Source organism: Clupea harengus, chromosome 7, assembly GCF_900700415.2.
Source record: "Clupea harengus chromosome 7, Ch_v2.0.2, whole genome shotgun sequence".
NCBI lineage: Eukaryota > Metazoa > Chordata > Actinopteri > Clupeiformes > Clupeidae > Clupea > Clupea harengus.
The window spans coordinates 8,211,990-8,232,017 of NC_045158.1; the positions used below are offsets into that span (position 1 = coordinate 8,211,990).

Genomic DNA, 20,028 nt, shown 5'->3' on the forward strand with positions numbered 1-20,028 from the left:
TATGAATACCTGCTGGGCAAGCCAGGATGGGATCAGAAGTACAACACAAGCTGAGAAAACTCAGGTCCAAAGTGCATTAGCAGAAATCTATAGCCACAAACAGGTAAAAGTACAGATAGAAATTTTCAAAAGTAAATGTACCATTGCAGGCAACAACAGGCAAAAATAAAAGCATGATTTATTTTTAGAGTTATGAACCCTTGGCTTGACTTCAGAAAAGCACACAGCAGCGAAGAGTTTCTTGCTGAGCTTGATAAATTGGAAAGCTTTCAGTGGTCGCTGAAGACCTGCTATCCTGTGGGTGGGCTTTAACGATTACAGCATTAGGCTTGAATCCTGTAGGAGTTAAGAGTTGGTAAGTGGAAGCACAACAAAGACATTTAATTTGCTCTCACTTTCTGTGTCAACAACCAAAGGCGTCCTTGCCCATGGATATAAAAATGGAACATCGTTTATGGAAGCCACAAGGTTCAGTGCTACAGAAATACATAACCAGATAGATGAAAATTCTCCAATAAAAAGGACTCTGTTTTGTCTAAATCACTTGAAATTTTAAAATGTTTTCTTTTCAGAGAAAAAATGTGCATGAACAGGAAAAATGTAACATATTTGACAAAAATCAATGACAGACCAAAACCAACGTCACCTAAAGGATAAAAACTTTCTTTTTTATTGTCATAATTATTACTGAGGTACTGATAACCGCTTAAATTTTACAACATACTATTATAAGACATCTTTACATTTGTTTATATTTATATTCAGATGTAATTCATTTAAAAGTATTGTACATGCTTAAGGGGTTCACATTCCCCAGTCAAATGTAGCATAATGACTGAAAAAGGCACATGATTCCTCCTGTGAACACATGATTCTCATCTGTGCATAAGCGATAAAGTCAAGAAAAGAAAAAACAAATGGAAAAAAAGGTGAAAAAAACCCCAGAAAAGGCTAGTTGTAATCTTGAGGGAGCTGGATCTTGATAGGATTATCTTCATGTTAGCACTTTGGATATACAGTAGTCGAACCTCCGGATGATTTTTATTTATAGCTGACATGGTGACTTTTTTTTTTTTAAACCAACCTTGACATGGCCCTTGTGATCATAGCACAAACACTCCCCTTACACAATCCATTTTATAAGCCTGTTACACACGAGTACAACATTTCATCTGTTTGCTCTTTTGCTCTTTGCATGTATTGCAGGTGGGTGTAAGAAAGGTTGGGCATGGCAAAACCTGCCGTTTGCACCGTGGTCATCCTCTGTGGGTCCCTTAGCGCTGTCGAAAATGTATTTATTGATCATATTTTATCTTTAGACTCGATCTTTCAAAAGCACTTTGTCTCCGGCAAAGGGTCTTTGTAGTCTGTGGAGAACCACACACATTCTTCATCTGAGTCCATCATTCATAGTGTATCTTTTTTTTTTTTTTAAATCAGAGGTTCATTGCCTGTTTGTGATAATGTCATCAACAATGTTCTCCTTGGTATTACTATTCAGTGTCTTGGATGCTTAATCCAGTTGCGTATCATCCACTTTTGTCCAGAGCATCGCTGGACCACAAGCCGTAAGCCAAAGTTGGCATCTTTGGCCATTTCAACTTCCAGACATCGTCCAGTATCTCTGCTTATGATAGGGCCATTCTGATGAAAGAGAGGGGAAACAAGCTCATTCAAATGATAAAGATAAAAAAACAACACTTCTGAATGTAAATGCCTCCAAGGCTAATACTTAAAAATCCTGTCATGTTCATCCCACTGTAATTTTACACCAAATTCTTATTTCATGGTCGAATGAACCTAAAGGTTTGCCCTGCAAAGCTCAGTCAACATAATTAGCATCCATATCCCGCCACAGGCATTTCTTAGTTGTTACCACTGTTACTGAGAAAGACGTCTTAGTTATTAATAAAAACCTAAGAATATATGGTTTGGGACAGATCTGCTAAAAGTCGTGTCATTATAATCAATATAGATGGTGCACGCTGAGAGCCCACAATCGCACACAAAGAGAGGAACCACTGAAGATGGAGAAAAGCCTTTCAATCTGCCTCAGATATGGCATATCATGATGTACACACCGAGAACATAGTTATTAATAACCAAATGCATTGTGGTTCATGTGACTATGTGAAGTCTATGACAGCATTATGTGCTTTCAATTAACTCCCTTTGAAGATGTTTTGTATTGTGTACCCACTATTTGGTATTTTTTTCCATTACAGCCTTATAATCAAAGCACATTACAGCATGGAGAGGATATATATGAGTGTATGTGCTACCTAGAAATCCACTCCAGGAGGGTTTTATCATGTTATGTCACTGCAGTAGTAGTAGTTTTAGTAGTGTTAGTAGATTTAGATTTAGATTTAGTCATTTAGCAGACGTACAAAGGAGAGAATAATCAAGCTACGAGCAATAGAGACCTAGTGTAACAATAAATACTACTTCACATAAGAAATAAAAAAGTGCAGGAATGTAACTACTGTAAGTGTAAGTTAAGTACTAGTTAGAGGGTAGTTAGTTAGTAGTCATAGTACTAAGTACCTGTGTGAAATCCCACAGTCGTTGGGACGTTCGAGACACAGCATCACATTTTTTCAGGCTTGGAGCGCGGTTCCTCCCGTCGTCCACCAGACACTTGGTGTCGGGCAGGAAGGTGGTGGAACCCAGGGGCCCCAGCTGCAGCAAGCCTTCAGTAGAGTAGCGGGCCAGCTACGGAAACAAACAAAAGGGCATTTAACATTAGATTGGGCTCCGAATCACAATCTGGCTCAGAGGGGAGTGGTAATTCTCTTTGTGTGATGTTTCACTTACTGCTTTCATGATTTGCGATACAGTGAAGTAGCTTCTAAGTAAGTTTTTAGTGTGTTGCACTGCACAATCATGACACTCTCATTTACAAGGCGGAAACAAGTTTGAAAATAAGTTAACGTTGATGAGAGCGGCGGCGAGGGAAGGATGAACATTCCTAATTTTTCTGTGAGAATATGTTCTGAGGTTTGTATTTGAATAAAAAAAGGACCTTTGCATCTCAGCAGACACAATCTTCAATATTTAATCTACTGAATGAAAGTGATGAAATCTATGAGTATCCATTACATAACGATAGAGCTGTGACGTGATAAATTATTCAGGAGAACAGTACTCCCAGTGAAATAAGAGATGCAAGATAGAGACTCTCGCACAGGCCTTGAGGACGTGAATGGTGAAATTCTCATCTCTCGCTCATTGTTTGTTAGTCACTCTTAATTGGACTTAATTGTCCTACTTGTGGGGCTAAATGGCTGATGCCAGAGACAAAAACAAGGGATTGTGCACGGCTGGTTGCTTTCCTCTGCTCAGTGTTTCTTCTGCTTGCAGTCAGTCAACCAGCCAGGGAACTCATAACTATAAAATGGTGCCAAATATCACAATGGAAATATATCAGTATTTTGTGTACAAACTATAACTTGTAGTTCCAAAACAATTTACGTCATTATTAAAAAAAAAAAATTCAACTTCAATACAAAATTCTGTTGTATATTTTAAGATGTATACTGTAATTATAAGGTATTTCACTGATCCTTCTCTCTGTTTCGGGTCCTTCAAAATGTCTAGCCTTCCGGCCCTTTTGTTTCATAATGACCGTACAGTGGTGTGATGGTGTGAAGGCAATAGTACAGCTTGTTTTAAGAGAACCCATAAGTAGTAATCGTCCTATGTTTTACCACTCAGCGACATCCCAGCACAGAGCTGCTCTCTAAGATTACAGACCCCCTCCCAGCCTGGTCCAGAGAATGAGCATGAGCGAAACACACGTCCCTGGAGAGCAGACCACCAGTAGAATGCGCCAGAGTGTGAACAATTTAAAGCAGGCGATCTGCTGAGATTTGAGAGGGGCCCCTGTTTTAGCATGGGCGGCACGAGCAGTTCACAGGGGCTCCAGACACAGGGGAGCACGCTTACTGCATTTCTCAGATTCCTTGTGGTGTGAGAGGGCTAGTGGAAAAAGTGTCTAAGTAACTGGTGCTCTTGACCCTTAGAATACTTGTGAGAGAATGCATGTACTGAAAGGACAGGATTCAAAAACCCCCAGATTGATACACATTCATACTCTGTGTAAAAAAATAAAAAAAGTTATTTCACAAAACCCGTGTTGTCAGCTATAATTTTGTCTGATTTAGTCTATTTTGAGTATTGTAACATGACAAGAATGTATGCCCCTGAACAAAATCTTTTCTTTTTTTTTTTGCCGCAATGCAATTTCGGTCATTACTCTGGTGCAGCAACATAATGACAGAATTCATTTGAATTCCTTTATTTGCCAGGGGGGCTAAGATTGAAGGCTGAGTGAGGAATTGCTACATACAGCAGTGAAGAGTAAGAAAAGACCTCGTAAACAATTCCAGCATCTCATTTAGAGGAACTCTGCTGTCCTGGGGAGAACAATATATGACGTTTGAGTAATTAATTCAAACCTTTTCTATGTCTGCCTCAAGCTCCTCGAGGCAATCTAAACATACCAACCTGTCTCTGCAACTGACAACACTTCAACTGTAGCTGGCATGGCAAACTGAATGTGTGGATATTCCCAGTCTGTTGAGATGTCTTTGAAAAGCGAATTGTATGGCCAGAACTAAAAGCACTGTACAGGGCTCCTTTGGAATGAGAGTGTTACAACGGAGATCACTCAAGAAAGCAGAAAGGACATCTGACCTGAGAGGACATGCCATGGCAAGGGTAGAGTATAGCCTTGTCGTCATCTTCAGCTCCCTGGTCCAAGCAATATCCACTTGCTTTACTGTTTCTGACCTGGACACACACAGATAGGACATGGACACGCACGCACGCACGCACACACGCACGCATGCACGCACGTATGCACGCACGCACACACACACACACACACACACACGCACACACACACACACACACATGTATACACATACACACACACAGAAGGACAAAGACAGAGAGATTCACAGCATTTCAATCTGGTATGCGACATGAATTATAGAATACATACAGCTTTCAGGATACACACAGTTTCTAAAGGCAATCCTGATAGACCTCACCCTCTTTTTAACATAATGCTTCTACTTCAAACCCAAACACTGAAAATGAAGTTCAAGCAAACTGCATGTTTAGACTAGCATTGCTGTTTTGCTAAGTAGATTCTTATGAGTTCATTTCTTTTGTATTTCATTCTCTGTTGATCCTGTATTTCACAATGGTGTTGTGGTGCTTCCTATATAACCAGATGGAGATATGCTGCCTATCATTTCAGATGGCTCCCTCTATGATGGTACAGCCAACACTCAGTGTTATAGTGCAGTTGATTCTGCCATGACAGATGATGAGAGGAGAAGAGAGCCATTTTCTCTGGCAGTTTCAATATGGCAGTGTGCGATTCGCTGACTGTCTTGTGGCCAGTCTGCCGGTTTGAAATAGTGCCATCTAAATGTGCTATGCTTCAAGGAATCCATTTGCAAGATGCCCAAGCAGAACATCCATACAAAACTGTCTGTAAAAGATTGTAATGCTTGTTCAATCCATACTTTAATTTTGATTTATCCACACAATATTTTTGGAAAGGTTATTGATTTTTTCTCCTCTCTTGTGGAAATCGATAAGGAAACTATTTTTCTCTGCAATGATTCCACATGCAATTGGGCCTCTTCAGTCGATTTTTCTCTCATAACTTCTGCTTTGCAGTATTCAAAACTAGCACATTATTTATAAGTAGGCCTCTAGAATTGTCCAAATAGCCCTCTATTGCTATTAAATACTTTATTTATTTGTCAATACTGAATTCATTTAAAACATGTACATCCAAAAGCAACTTTTTATTAGAGGAAAATCATGAATCATTTCAAAACTTTTTAAAACTCACTCTATGAATTATTAGAATATGCTTGCCTTACTATAAGTGTCATCACAGAGATGATATTAAAGCACATCATCCATACTTAAAATGCCAAAGTGGACTCACCTCCCCATAGGTAATAGTGTTGTTGTAGATTCTCATCTCAGGGTACACATGCTCCAAGTACCAGCGGAAGCTCCGGCATTTGAGCTTCTTCCTCAAGGCTATCCGCTCCGACACGTCCCCAAAATCCACCCCTGGGTTCTGTGTGGCACAGATGAGAAAACCCACATTTATCAGCCACATCGGCACTCATGAAACGGGAAGGGGCAAAGTCTTTTGTGGACCGACAGGACAGGGCCCATAGGATGAGAAGAACAAACAAGGGGAGGAAATACGGAGGGAGAAAGGTATTCATTTTTTCCCTCCAGGAAACCATTGTGTCAGTCATCGGGGGCCCTTATTGTTCTTTCATTAGGTGTAATACAACGCTCAGCAAATTCTAATCAGCTGTTTAATTATGAGTGTTCACGGCCCTGTTGGCTCAGAGAGAGAGAGAGAGGCTCCTCAGATTGATGTGGGGAATACGTAATAACCGCGATGCTTCAGTGAGCCAGACTCCCCTGACACGAGACGCCTCATTTGGAGACACTCTACTTCAACACCCTCTGCAAACATTCACAATCCAACAGCTGAATATCAACAATATGTAAGTTACACAGATAGGAATTAGCGCACACGTTCATTATAGTAATCCACTAGTGATCATAAAGAGGAGATAGACTGGAATGAACTGCATGTGAAATGTATTCACATTGTGCTCACTGACTATATTAGGGGTTGGCTGGAGTCCTTTCTCAGAGCATAGACTGGGGTACCTCGGATCTGGGCACATATGGCAAGTCAACATGCACCCACTCCCACAATTCATCAATGTCATTAAGAGGTTAACTGTCTCATTTAAAGAGGTATAATGTAAAGGTATTTCTCAGTAGAGCCCAACCCAATTCGCTCTGAATTCTCCAGCTAGGAGGAACTGAAATGCATGTGAAGCGTATAATTTATTTTTTATAAGTTAAAACCTTTAGTGATGTCAGAAACAGTGGGTTTGACTAATGTTGCACTTCCACAGACACTTCAAAACATTTCTGTCAAAAGTGATTTCGGGAGTGGTTAGGTGATTACTACATCAAGTTCCTCTGTCAGGCACAGAGTGTGCTACTGTCATTTAGAGTGTTTAGAGTGGTGAGACGATGGTGTGATTGAGCGGAAGGATAGGGTGGGGTGGTGTGGGGTGGTGTTTATGTCTAGTTTTGTCTAAACACTCCTTTGCTGCTGGGCTAACATAAGTATTCCTTTTGAGTTCTTAAAAGTACAATTTAAGTACAATTGAATCCCTCTCTAACAAAACATCCATAAATTAGTGACAGATGGATTCCTCGCCCGTGCAGACTCACATTCATCGGTATGTTCCAGGCCATGTAGACGTGTGACTTGTACTCATCCATCCAAACCTCCGCGGCCCGCAAGGCATTCCTTTTGGCATAGTAGTCAATGTCATTATTATATGGCTTCTTGGTGCGTTCAATATGGGCCACACGAGCACATGGCAGAACCTCCATACTCCCTCCGCACTGCCACACCTGCAAGGAGGACCACCAACACATCAATAACCACAGAAACATTATTCATTTGAATACAGAAAAATGTAATTGAAATACTATTAGGGCCTATGGTCTGATGGGGAGACTGTTTTGCTGTTGAGGCAATTAAGAGTTATGGTTGTGTATGTATTTGCTGAAATGGCTGTAGCACAGAGTGATGAATGAGGTTGTTGTGAATGAGGCCATAAATATGTGAATCCCTGCAGAGACTGGTGGCACAGAATTACCCTGACACAGAAACTGTTGTGCTTGCTGGTGCGTCAGGGATTCACATAAAAATAGGAAGCAAATGCATGTCATCCTAAAAAAAGATTATTTTTGAGAAAAAAAGAAAAGAAACTCGTTTTACAACCACAGAGTGGTAACTTAGTTTTACAACCACAGAGTAGCAAGCAGGGGGAATCAGTTCCTCAAATGATGTTAATTTGAAGCATGTGGTCAACAAGCTCACCATTTATGTAAGTGTTGCAATCTGCAGCCGTGGAAAACAGAGTATGCTACTTTTGTCACCTTCTCACCTCAGAAGCCTAACACACCTTCAGTGTGCCAAATGGAGTACCTGGAGTGTGCATTGTCAGTCTTGTATATATATTATATTATATATATATATATATTAGTTATCTTATGATACTACATATTTGAAGAAGCAAACATGAATTTTTAAGCAACTTGTTCATGCAAATCAATTTCACCTGGCCAGAGGACTGCAGCAACCATTTCATTTATCTAAGGGGTTAGGTCATCTGTGAGCCAATGAGTTGTAAAAATTATAGCGTGAACTTGAATGAAAAAGTCAAACAAAATATTTAGATAAGGGAAATGAGTGCTGCGGGGATGGAAGGCCGTGGAAGAAAGTAATTAAATTGGACATGGATTCCTAATCTTCAAGATGTATTGGCAATATGTGCTCCATGTGCATTCTCACAAAACTCACATTAGGGGAGCCTCATTATCACCAGCTACATAAACCCAACGTAGCAGCAACGTGTTGCATGTTGGTTTAATTGGATTGCTCAAGAGGCTGTTAAGCATTTCCTCTTTATGGCAATCATTTCTGTGATGAATTTTTAAACAGGACTTTTTATGTAATTGAACTATACATTAATTGACAACACCTGACTGCCCACATGCTTGTCATCTTGAAGAGTGCTAATAAAACCTCAAGCACAGAAGAAAAAAAAGTCACTGCAGGATAGTTTTGGGTCGTCTGACATTTGGACGTACAGTTTATGATGCAAACTGCCAAGTCATTGCCTATTTCCATTCTGATTGCATTCGATTTGATCAAACACTGCACATGATAAGTCTTAATTCACATTGTGACTTTTCCTGACAACAGAACAAAGAAACACAATTTAGCCAAGAAGCAGCTTGTATTTGCTGTTTGGTGAAAAGAGTCGACGGCTATTTAAAAGGTCAAACCAGATTAATTGATTGGAACAGGTGTATTTTCTACACAATACAATACTTCAAGTGCCCCCACCCTCCTCAGTGGTAAGGGTCATGATTAACATATTGTAACCTTTTCTAGTTTATTCTCAAAACACATTTGACAAAAATCCATTATAAAAGTGTCTGCTCTGACCAACTCTTCCCTTTCTAATTTTAACTGATTTTACCCTTTTGCTGAATCTTCAGCCTCTTTATAACTCCAACACAATAATATCCATTTGATAAAATACCAATTAGTGTTGTCATTGGTCTCTCCACCAAATACATGGAGACAATGACATGTTTTATAAAAGCATGTTGTATGGGTCCAGGGTAACAGAGACAATATTTCCCATGATAAATCACATTCCTAGTCTCCCCCATGTATTCCAGTAACTTAATTGGGTATGCTAATAACACATAGTTGAATGGTCTCGTCTAGCAAGTTCCCCCTGAACAAGTGCTCAGTGATTTTCTTTTCCAAAATTACCACATGGCACTTGGATGCTTTAGAGCTTTTGTTTCCCATGATACACAGTCCTGCTTTTCTTGTCAATATTGGTCATAATTATTGTGATGATAATCTTATGAAGGAATGTATTCCATTTTAATTATACAACTTTAAATTGGTATAAAACCTCCTGCAATGGAAAATTAAAATTGGAACATTTCTGTGTGCTGTTCACCCCCTCCCCTCCCCCGAGCGGTAATAATTTGACCTTTGCTACTCGAGCAAGAAATAGCCCTGGTGCTTCCGAAGGAAAACAGGTGGTGCACAGCAGCCGGCTGCCACCTCACGTACATCATGTTCCTGGATGTCTTATCCCGTTGTCTTTCCTCTGTCTTTTGAGGTCCCCGCCAGAGCATTTGCAAAACAAATTAGGCCAAATGACTTGCTTTCCTTGGACACAAAAGAGATAATGACGAACCGATGATTGCACCAGTGCCAACTGGAAAACACATTTGCATCAAGCCGTGCGAAAATTGTCGTGATGATAATTCCTCCAAATGGCAAATAATTGATCTGCAACTGCGGGAGTTGGTGATTTGAATTAGTGATCAGTTGAAGTACTGTACTCTTCTCCATACTGGCACATGCCATATGTAAATCAGTTTATACACTCACCGGCCACTTCATTAGGTACACCTTGCTAGTACCAGGTTGGACCTCCTTTTGCCTTCAAAACTGCCTTAATTATTTGTGGCATAGATTCAACAAGGCACTGGAAACATTCCTGAGAGATTTGCCATATTTTTCCATATTGCCATGAGAGCACGCAGTTGCTGCAGATTTGTCGGCTGCACATCCATGATGGGAATCTCCCATTCCACCACATCCCAAAGGTGTTCTATTGGATTGAGATCTGGTGATTGTGGAGGCCACTGGAGTACAGTGAACTCATTGTCAGCACCATAGCATCTAGATCACCTTATTATAGTGCATTTAAAGATTTAAAGATATCAGCACACCGATATTTCAGTGTCATTCTATGTGGTGGGTAGTAAGCTTGAATGTAAATCCTCATATCTGTGCCAGGGTTAAGAGTTCATGTGGAAGGCAGTGTAGACACAAAATTGGCTGCTTCATAAACTGAAGTTTGTCAATACGCCTCATGTTCAGTATTGCTCATACTGAGCCACATTCTTCCCACCATATTCGAAATACTCAGTCTTATGAAAGTGCAAGAGTGAAGAAAACTGAAAAAGAACCTTCTTCAGCACACGGTCAAGAGGTCAGCTCCCCCTCTAATCCACATACCTGCACACCAATTTGTAGGCCTATCACTGACAATGCATACAACCAGAAAGAATTTAAACTACTGTTAACTCTGAGACGTTAAATAATGGAAACTACATTTTTTGCAAGATACTGTGTCTGCACTTATATTGCTCTTGATTACATGGGCTAGGCCTCTACATTGGAACATAGTGAGAGATCTCACTGAAGGACAGACATCAAGTAATTTTGGTGTAGATGGCTTTGTGCTGTCATTTTTTTACAGATCAAAATAAAAACACCACTGACTGTAACAGGACCGAGCGTTGTCACCGAGTGCGGGTGGGTCTGACCAAAACTCAGGTGCAGAGTAGTTTACAAAAAGATTTTGCATTTTAATAAGGCTTGATAAAAATTAAAATCAAGCAAAATACCCATTCATTCATGGCTTGACAAATCTGCTAGCCTCTCAAAGCCAGAGGACAATTTTCAGCAATTTAAATCACACTTACACCTTCTCTATCAGAGTAAGACAAGACTAGCATAAAACAAATAGTCTTGTTGTCTTTCCCGTATGTCTGTGTGTGTACGTGGCAATGCGTTGGCATTTTAGTTTTAGTGTCCGTGTGTGGTTAGCAGTTCGGGGCGAATTTGCGCCAGCACCGACCCTGTGGAGTCACACCCAGACTGTCTCGCTGACATTAAATTCAATTCAATTAGATTTAGATAAAAGTAACTTTGGATGTATGTTACTGGTCTACATTGTCACTGAACTTGCTTGTAGATGAGATAAGTCCAACAAATATAATTTAGATTTTTTTTTTAATACTTTGGTATTTCATTTGAAGTCAGTATTTGCACATTTCTGAATTGGATATTTGGATACAAGCACATTCCTAGTGAACAGCCTTTATATGTTACTACCAACTGCATGGTGATTCATTTTAGCATCCTTACTCTGCCATCAGCACTCCCTTTTAAAAAACACATAGAATCACTAATTATGTCACAAAATGTCATAGCAACTGCACATACTGTATGCATAGCAAAACAACATGTCAACATATAACATCAGAAATGCTGCATAAAATCTCCTGAGTGACTCTAGGGAAACTGAGCTTATTTTTTAACATGCTCATCAGTCACGGCCATTCTTAAGCGTTATTGACTGTACAGCCATTGGTGATTGGATTATTAATTTTCAGCTCGTATATAGTTAGGGCCATTAGCCCTCCTCCCAGTGCAAACCTCAGAAATAACATAATTGACTTTTCTATTGTAGCACCTCAGACATTTGAAAATCCATTCAGGTTTTCCAATTAGTATGCACATATTCTCCCATCAGGGTTTGAAGCCCGATACTGCCAGTACTATCCACTGAGATTGAATGCAAAGTTGGATGGCAATGTACCAGCGATTAATTATCCTCATTATTGTTAGTATAGTTATTATGCATACTATAACTTCCCATGTGCCATAACAAAATAATTAGTTCCTGTCACGTTTCATCATGTTTATATTGAGTTGAACTTGACACAAAGGAGACCCTACCCCCATATTTGACTGTAAAATCATAAAATCACCTGAACTATCTTTATTCATTCTCTGAAATGTGGAAAGCCTTGCTAACAAAATGGTTTTGGAGCTTTCTTTCTCTGTGTGCCGGTAGATTGTAGCTTACAGGGGGAGAGGCTTTTAGTAAACACTTCCCTATGTCTGCTACCCCCTAGAGAAGGCTACCACTCCTGAAACAGAGTGGACGAGAGCTGTAAACACATCACGGTTTTATCAACTATTCCAGCAACCCTGGCAATTCCAGAGGTATATTCAACCCACAGTTTTAGTCCTGCTGCTTCTGCCATATAATGCAGAAAAACGGAAATGCCACCTCCAACGAGGCACAGAATATAGTTGGACACGTCATTTTTCAAAGAGGTATATATACATTCATGTTTAATTCAATAGGGAAGGGGAATTGTACCTCATCATTTTCATTCATGTCAAAACTATCAAAATAATCGCAGTGTATCTAAAAGAGTGATGGCGATTTCAAAACCTCTCTTGGCATGTCTTCCCTTTATTCAGTACACTTTGCAGCAATTATGTTTTGTCATCCAGTATAAATGCACTCATGTGGTGATGAATAATACATTTGGGCTGTTGGTAAGTTAGTTAATCACCACTCAGCAATGCTTTTGAATCTTGGGAAAGATCACCATTTGTCCTTCATGATGAAGTAAAAAATATGGGAATGAACTAAGCTGTAAATAACATTGACTACATTAAGCCAAGCAAATTGATTCTAGGTCGGTAAATAATGTATGGATGTATTGGGAAAAAACAAGTGCATGATCAATACTGAATGACTTAACCTATTGTTACCTTCACTCCCTGGAGTGATTGCAAGCCAGTGGAATGCAACACAACGCATGTCCTTTTATGATCTACAGTACAAATGTATTATGAAAATGTTAACTTGCGAAAACATGAAGTCAAAGTCAAACAAATTACAAAAAAGTGAGATGACTTTTTGATACCTACACTATTCACTGAGAATAGTAACTAAGTCCTTGTGTAAATGCACTCACTCTATAATAATCAATCTTGCCATTCATGCATTATGCTTGTCGCCAGGACAGCAACTAAAGGTCAATTTTCTTCAGTCTCTCCAAATTGGATTCATTTGTTTTTGATTTAGCCGTTGTGTTTCACCGGAGCTGTGCAGCACACAGTTAGCAGAATTCGTCATTAGCCTTGCACTGGATATGGTTGTAATTTACTGGGGGTTGAAATTGCTTGCTACCACAGATGGTAGCAGCCTTAATAATGTTTGTAATGGCAGGACTGTCCTCTCTATTCTCTGAAGGTGACTGCCTGTTAACTGGAGGAGAGCATGACAGGGCGCATACATTTCAGTTGTCGTATCGGAGGAGTCGTGAAATTTAGTGACACCCTTGTTCTCAAAAATCTAAAAGAATCATTGGCGTCATTACAGGAAACTTAACAATCAGCTTGCTAATGATGTTTTGCTGGCTGGTTTTATTACACCACATTGCTGACAGGCTGATTTAACAAGCCTTTCATCGGAAGACCGTCCCAATTCTTCATTGTTTTTTTCATGCATTCAGATATAAACACTAAAAAAGCGCTCAATGAATGAACACCATGAAACTAAACCAACGTAAGCTGCAAAAAACGTGGCTTTTTGCCTGATCAATGCAATATTTCACATCGTTTTGAAGCCCAGGCTTTAAGAAAAGACTTTTGCTGCAGTGCTTGAAGGAACGCTGCCAGGAATCCATTTACGGAAGCAGTTGAGAAGGCTGAAGAACACAATAAATTATAAATACTCAATAACCTTGCACACTGGACCAGGGCTTTCATAGGCAGCCCGTGAGGTGTTCTGAGGCCTGCCTGGCAGTTGAGCGCAGTCTGGGCTAATTGTTAAACATGTTCATGTCAATCACGCCTATCCCAACTGACAATGCCTCGCGAGCCCTCTCATGTGCAGCCGCAGCCTGAACGGCTTCAAAGGAATAATTGTTCTGTGCAATGTAAAGAAATAAAAGGTATTCAACAGCTTTTGTAAAAGAGGAGAAAGAAAAAAAGAATTCGGTCCCTGCTTAAATTCACAAGAATATTGTCTTCTGTGCTTTTATTTTTGGTTTGTATTTCATGCTTATGTGTTACAGGCTCAAAACTCCTGGATGGTTGCATGTCGCAGTCAAAACTGGAAGCCTCCTTTAGTGATGCCCATCAACAAATACTGTTCCTTCAGCCTTAAAGGTTCATTGGCCTGTGACACCATCAAATGGAAACCAATCTAAATGATAACAAAAAACACTCTGTAACAAGTGTGTGGTGGTGCTCAGGCATTCCACTTGATTAAGTGAAACATTTCTCAAATTTAAACAGGCCCAGATTCCTCCCCCTGCACTGACACATGCAAAGCGTTAAATTCAACTTATGGCAGCCTCAATGCGGATTTACAATTCCAGCCTTGAAGCCTTTGAGCCAAGTGCACATTGTAATTTAGATTTTTTTTTTTTATTCACCTCCCTCCCAGCCACATATTTCTGACTTGTCACAGTTAAACAGCTGTTTGTTGACCCTCCGAGCACTCTAAAGCATTAACCCTCTAGAGCCTACAGCAGTCGGCTATACAGTAGTTCCTTAAATCCCCCTTTATCCCACGCCTTTTTTTTTTTTTTCACAGTAAACCTTCACAGACAAACCTCCAGAGGAACTAATGTTTGCAGAGAAAGATTAATCACAGGACAACTTACCCTCATCCCGAGCTCAATATTCTCACCCCCGTAGACCTCCATGCCTGGATCGAGCAGGCCGATTTCCCCAAAGTATTCTCTGTCCACCACGAAGGAGCAGCCAATCATTGCTGGTGTCCTAGTTTTAAAGACATGTGTTCACACACACACACACAGAAAAACTGTCAATTGTGACTGCAGTGTTGGCTTGACTGAAAATAAAATAAAATGAAATGTACAGCCTTTTTAAATAGTCTAAGCATAATCCTTTGGCTTTTCTATATATAAAACAAGCCATTTGCGAGCCATTAATAATCTCAACTGTGTATCCAGTAAAAGATTAAAATGGCCATGGGCTTGCCCACAGGCCAATTCTGGGGAATATGTTTGAGTAGACATGCCATAATATACCATTTTTTCCCTCTTTTTCCTGAAATGCATAATTGGTCATAGGTGGTAGACACATAGAAAACCTTGTCATGTATAGTAGTTTTGTAATATATTTGATTATTATTTTGTTATAATTTAAACAGTTTGAACATAACATAATGTACTAATGATAAATGTAATATACCATTAGCACTAAATCATAAACACAATTATTAATATATATTATCTTAAATAGTCATTATACACCATCACTGATGACATCAACGTTATCCTAAAGGCTACATTTACGAGGGAGATCATGATGTGTTGAATATTGCTCCATTTTGGCATTAGCATTTACTGGCGAAGAGTACGCTATCTCACATTTCTCCCAAAGGACAGGCTCATTCTTTTGCCTCTATTGAAATGGAACTCCTCTTTTCCCCCCATTTATGTCTGGCTAGAGAGCAGCCTAAGTGCCAAATCCCTTGGGAGGCCAACAGCAGGGTCCTGGGCAAGGCAGATGTGCAGATGGGGGGTAGCACCACTCCGGGGGAGAAGAATTTATCTGGAAACTACGGAGGATGATTCAGAAGCAGCATGGTGCTTCTGCTTTCTCCATGAGCCAACACGTGGAGGGAGGAAGAATTACGCTCTTGGTCTGAGATGGGGGTGGGGGGGCCAGGGGGTGCTACGGAGGTAAGTGGCGCGGCTCGAGTGTGAGTAACCATGCCAAGCAGCTGTTCGCTTGCTCTCGGAAGGCTTATGCAAGCAAGCGAGAGCGTATCCACACTCGACAGCCTGCATGAAGGACCACCACTAAAAATAACACTGCTCAGTTCTTGAAGAGAGCTGGTAAAAATGACAGAACCAGCACCTTCGCCTTTACAACACTGGTGGCCATCCTATCGACATCTGATGGATTCTTATGATGTGAACCCTTTAAAATTCACAGAATGAAGGTAGATTATTGTTTATAATTAGAAGAGTATGTGTACTTTATGTATGTGTGATATTACAGCACCAAATATATCTGGGAACATACTGCACTAGTACTATATTATCATGTCTGCACAGTGTTTTATAAAGACTTGCTCTCTCAAATTGTGAAATGCTCTCAGAACAAATCTAAGATAACATAACCCTCTTACTGCAATAGAAATGAGATCTGCATTCAACCTATTAAAACGTAATAGATAGAGAAAATCCTTTAATCTATATTATTTAATACATGCTTCAGAACATGGCTCAGTGCAGTCCTTAGTACCCAAAAAGATCGATAACACCCTCTTCTTTTCTTGACTAAGTTTGACAGAAATGACAATAATCATACATGATTTTCCTTCCAATCCTACAGCTATTTCTACATGGACAACAAAACACAAAGCTGGTGCAATGAATCTTGGAACGGGCTGCAAGGTGAAAAAAGGACTTATCGCTGTACTGTATGTATTTGCCTTTGTTGTAGTAATGGGGCAAACACCCACCCACCTACACTCCCCTTCCAACCACTACCTCCACAACAGACACATGTGCACACACACACACACACACAAAACAGAAAATAACAGTTTGTCCTCTATTTAGGGGTACAGTATGTACAGAGAGTCAGCTCTCATTGGTAGGGACTCTCTCCATCTGCCAGTGCTTGTCAAATAATATCACAGTCAACCTCTGTGATGCACCTCATTCTGCTTACCAAGTCATTACGTAAACCTGAAATTGCCTTTTTATCTTGACTTTCCACACAGTGGACAAATATAGGTTAAAGTGAATAGAAAGTGTCTGTGGGTTGTCCTGTATCACCAGAGGCAAAGCGCTGAATGCTAGCAGGTAGCTGGGGATGAGGGAGTGGATAGAGGAAAAAGTAGCTTTTGCATTACTGACACATCACCGCTATCAGTATTTGATCTGTTCCTGTCACCAAGACCTGTGCCCATATCTGTCAATAACAGCACTCCACACAAGCAAGACCACAACAAGTTCCTCTTCCTATTCAATCCAATGGCTACCTTTCCCCAGAAATAACTACAAAAACAAAGTGTCAACTACAATCAATCAATCAATCAATAAATCAATCAATTAGCCATCAATGAAATGAATGTGTAAATCCATGTCTTCATATAAAGTACATGTAATTTCTGACACATTGCTCTCCTTATTGCAATCGGTTCTGCCTCTCACTGAATATCTACCCCCTAATGATGTATCCCATTTACTTCATATTTAGCTAATGCGAGTTCTCGCAGTGGGCAATGAATGTAACAAGAGGGCTTTGCACTTTGCAGTCCTCCGTATAAATCTGATTTGAAGAATAAGTGTATGAAGTATGAACTATATGATTTGGCCCTCTCTGGCCAGCTAAACCTCAGCATAGAGACCCTGGGCCTCTACTTAAACTGCTCTTCACATGTGCGTAGTCCCTGCCTCTGGCTGTAGGGCTGGCATGAATAATGAATTGGGTTTTTTATGACCCCACAGACCATTGATTCCGTGACCTGATCTGAAAAGATGAAACGCACAGTTCTTTCCCCTTGTTTACAATGTCATTTCTGCTCTTTCTAAGCATCAACTAGGAATGCCTGATCACATTGATTAACATTTGGTTTCCCTAAATAGAGGAATCATCATTCCAATAGGCTTTTTTTGGTCAGCAGAAGTCCTAGATACCTCCACCATACATCAACACACTGTTGATTCTCCACTTATCAAATAAAAGGGAATGGAAAAAAACCTAATGATTTTAAAACCTATCCCCAGATTGATGTGCTGATCCTGTGCTGGTGACAAAAGGGGGCTCTCTAGACCAGTTTGAAATATTAATCCGTCATATCTCCCGCTCATCCATATTTTACGCAAGTTCCTCATGTATAATGGAGTGGCCCGGGTGGCAGCCCTCACCTGATGGGGGCAGTTTCATCGCCCTTGTCGAGCCACTCCTGCGGCGGGATGATGTACATGCACCACAGGCCCCAGTTGTAGCCGTGTGCCGCGTTGGCGTACTGCTGCACCTCAAACGTGTTGTACTTGATGTTATCAATGGCGGGGAGGATAATCCGCGTATGATCTTCCCTCACCCTAGTAAGGATGGGCTCGGCCCTGGAGAGAAGAAAAAGGGAACAACAACAAAAAAAAAGGTCAGATCTGCAGTGGAGGTGAAAATGACCAGCTGACCTTTCAACCATTACCAGTAATGGAGTGGTGAAGTATGTGATGGCGGTGAGTGCATTTTGCCCAGAGCGCCATCAAAGCAGGCAAAACACATACATCCTATACATAGGCTATATAGGCTCAAATCTACTGCAAATGCATATGTCTACTGTAATTACACACACTAGTTTTACAGTTGTGTGATTTATCTTCTAAGGCAGAGAAAAAAAAGAGATAGAAAAGAGAGGATGACAAGGAATAGTATTTCACAGTCTCCACACACACACACACACACAGACACACACACACACACACACACACACACACACACACAGTGCACATAAACATCACTCCTGTCTGAAAGCAAAAATTCTCTGACATTTCTGCCCTGGGATGTTTTTTCTCGCTATATTAGCTGTCACTGAACAGACTAGCGGTGAGCGTTAAGGCATTAAGGACTGTCTCTGCTGGTCAGCCCCTGACTCTTCCCTGTTGTCTGACCTTTCTTAACCAACAGCATCACCTTTACAGACTGATGAAATTTACATTGAAGAGAACATTGTATTCAAAATAACTGAGAACACAGCGGAGGCACACATTTTCACATCTTTCCTGGAACTCGAGACCTTGTCCTTGGTGTCGTTAGTGACATGCTTTACCATGTTACGGCAGCATGAATAAGGTAGTCTTGATCACATTCTCACAACTCCCCTGAGGCGTCACCATTTTGTCTATTGGCTTTCTCAGATTCAGCAGCTGACATGCACACACAAAAGCACCAACAAACACACACGCACACACACACACGCACACGCACACACACACCATCAGCCATCAAAGCAGGCAAAACACATACATCCTATACATAGGCTATATAGGCTCAAATCTACTGCAAATGCATATGTCTACTGTAATTACACACAATAGATACAGTTCTGTGATTTATCTTCAAAGGCAGAGAAAAAAATACAGAGATAGAAAAGAGAGGATGACAAGGAATAGTATTTCACAGTCTCCACACACATACTGGTGCAATGAATCTTGGAACAGGCTGCAAGGTGAAAAAAGGACTTATCGCTGTACTGTATGTATTTGCCTTTGTTGTAGTAATGGGGCAAACACCCACCCACCTACACTCCCCTTCCAACCACTACCTCCACAACAGACACATGTGCACACACACACACACACACACACACACACACACACACACACACACACACACACACACACACACACCAACCCACACTCACACACACACACACACACACACACACCAACCCACACACAAACACACACACTCACACACACAGCCAGTCTGTGAAGTAATGATAGATTCTGGCAGGTGTATAGAACTAAACTAACAACAGGAAAAATGTACGGCTCTGATTATTCATCTATTTTTCATTTTCCTATAATGAACAGTTCTTCCAGACGACAAACAGCGGGATCATGGGGGATTTCTGATGATTGCATTTCCAGCACTGATTTTCACTCCATCACACTTGGAAATAAGATGTGATCTTTGTGAAATGTAAACAGATTTCTATCGGGGGGAGGAAAATGCGGCTAGGCAGTGTAGCT

At 40.5% G+C, this 20,028-nt stretch overlaps 1 protein-coding gene across 1 annotated transcript in view; it reads right to left on the reverse strand.

Moving 5' to 3' along the window:
- Positions 1-647: 647 nt before the first annotated feature.
- The window catches only part of galnt9 (polypeptide N-acetylgalactosaminyltransferase 9), a 56,020-nt gene continuing 36,639 nt past the window's right edge, over positions 648-20,028 (reverse strand). Inside the window, exons 5-11 of the mRNA XM_012815901.2 lie at positions 18,196-18,393; positions 14,947-15,064; positions 7,306-7,491; positions 5,975-6,112; positions 4,699-4,794; positions 2,548-2,715; positions 648-1,644 (exon numbers count right to left, since the gene is read on the reverse strand). Of these exons, the coding sequence (XP_012671355.1) occupies positions 1,498-1,644; positions 2,548-2,715; positions 4,699-4,794; positions 5,975-6,112; positions 7,306-7,491; positions 14,947-15,064; positions 18,196-18,393 (1,051 nt within the window). The 3' untranslated portion in view covers positions 648-1,497. The remainder of the gene's footprint in view (positions 1,645-2,547; positions 2,716-4,698; positions 4,795-5,974; positions 6,113-7,305; positions 7,492-14,946; positions 15,065-18,195; positions 18,394-20,028) is intronic.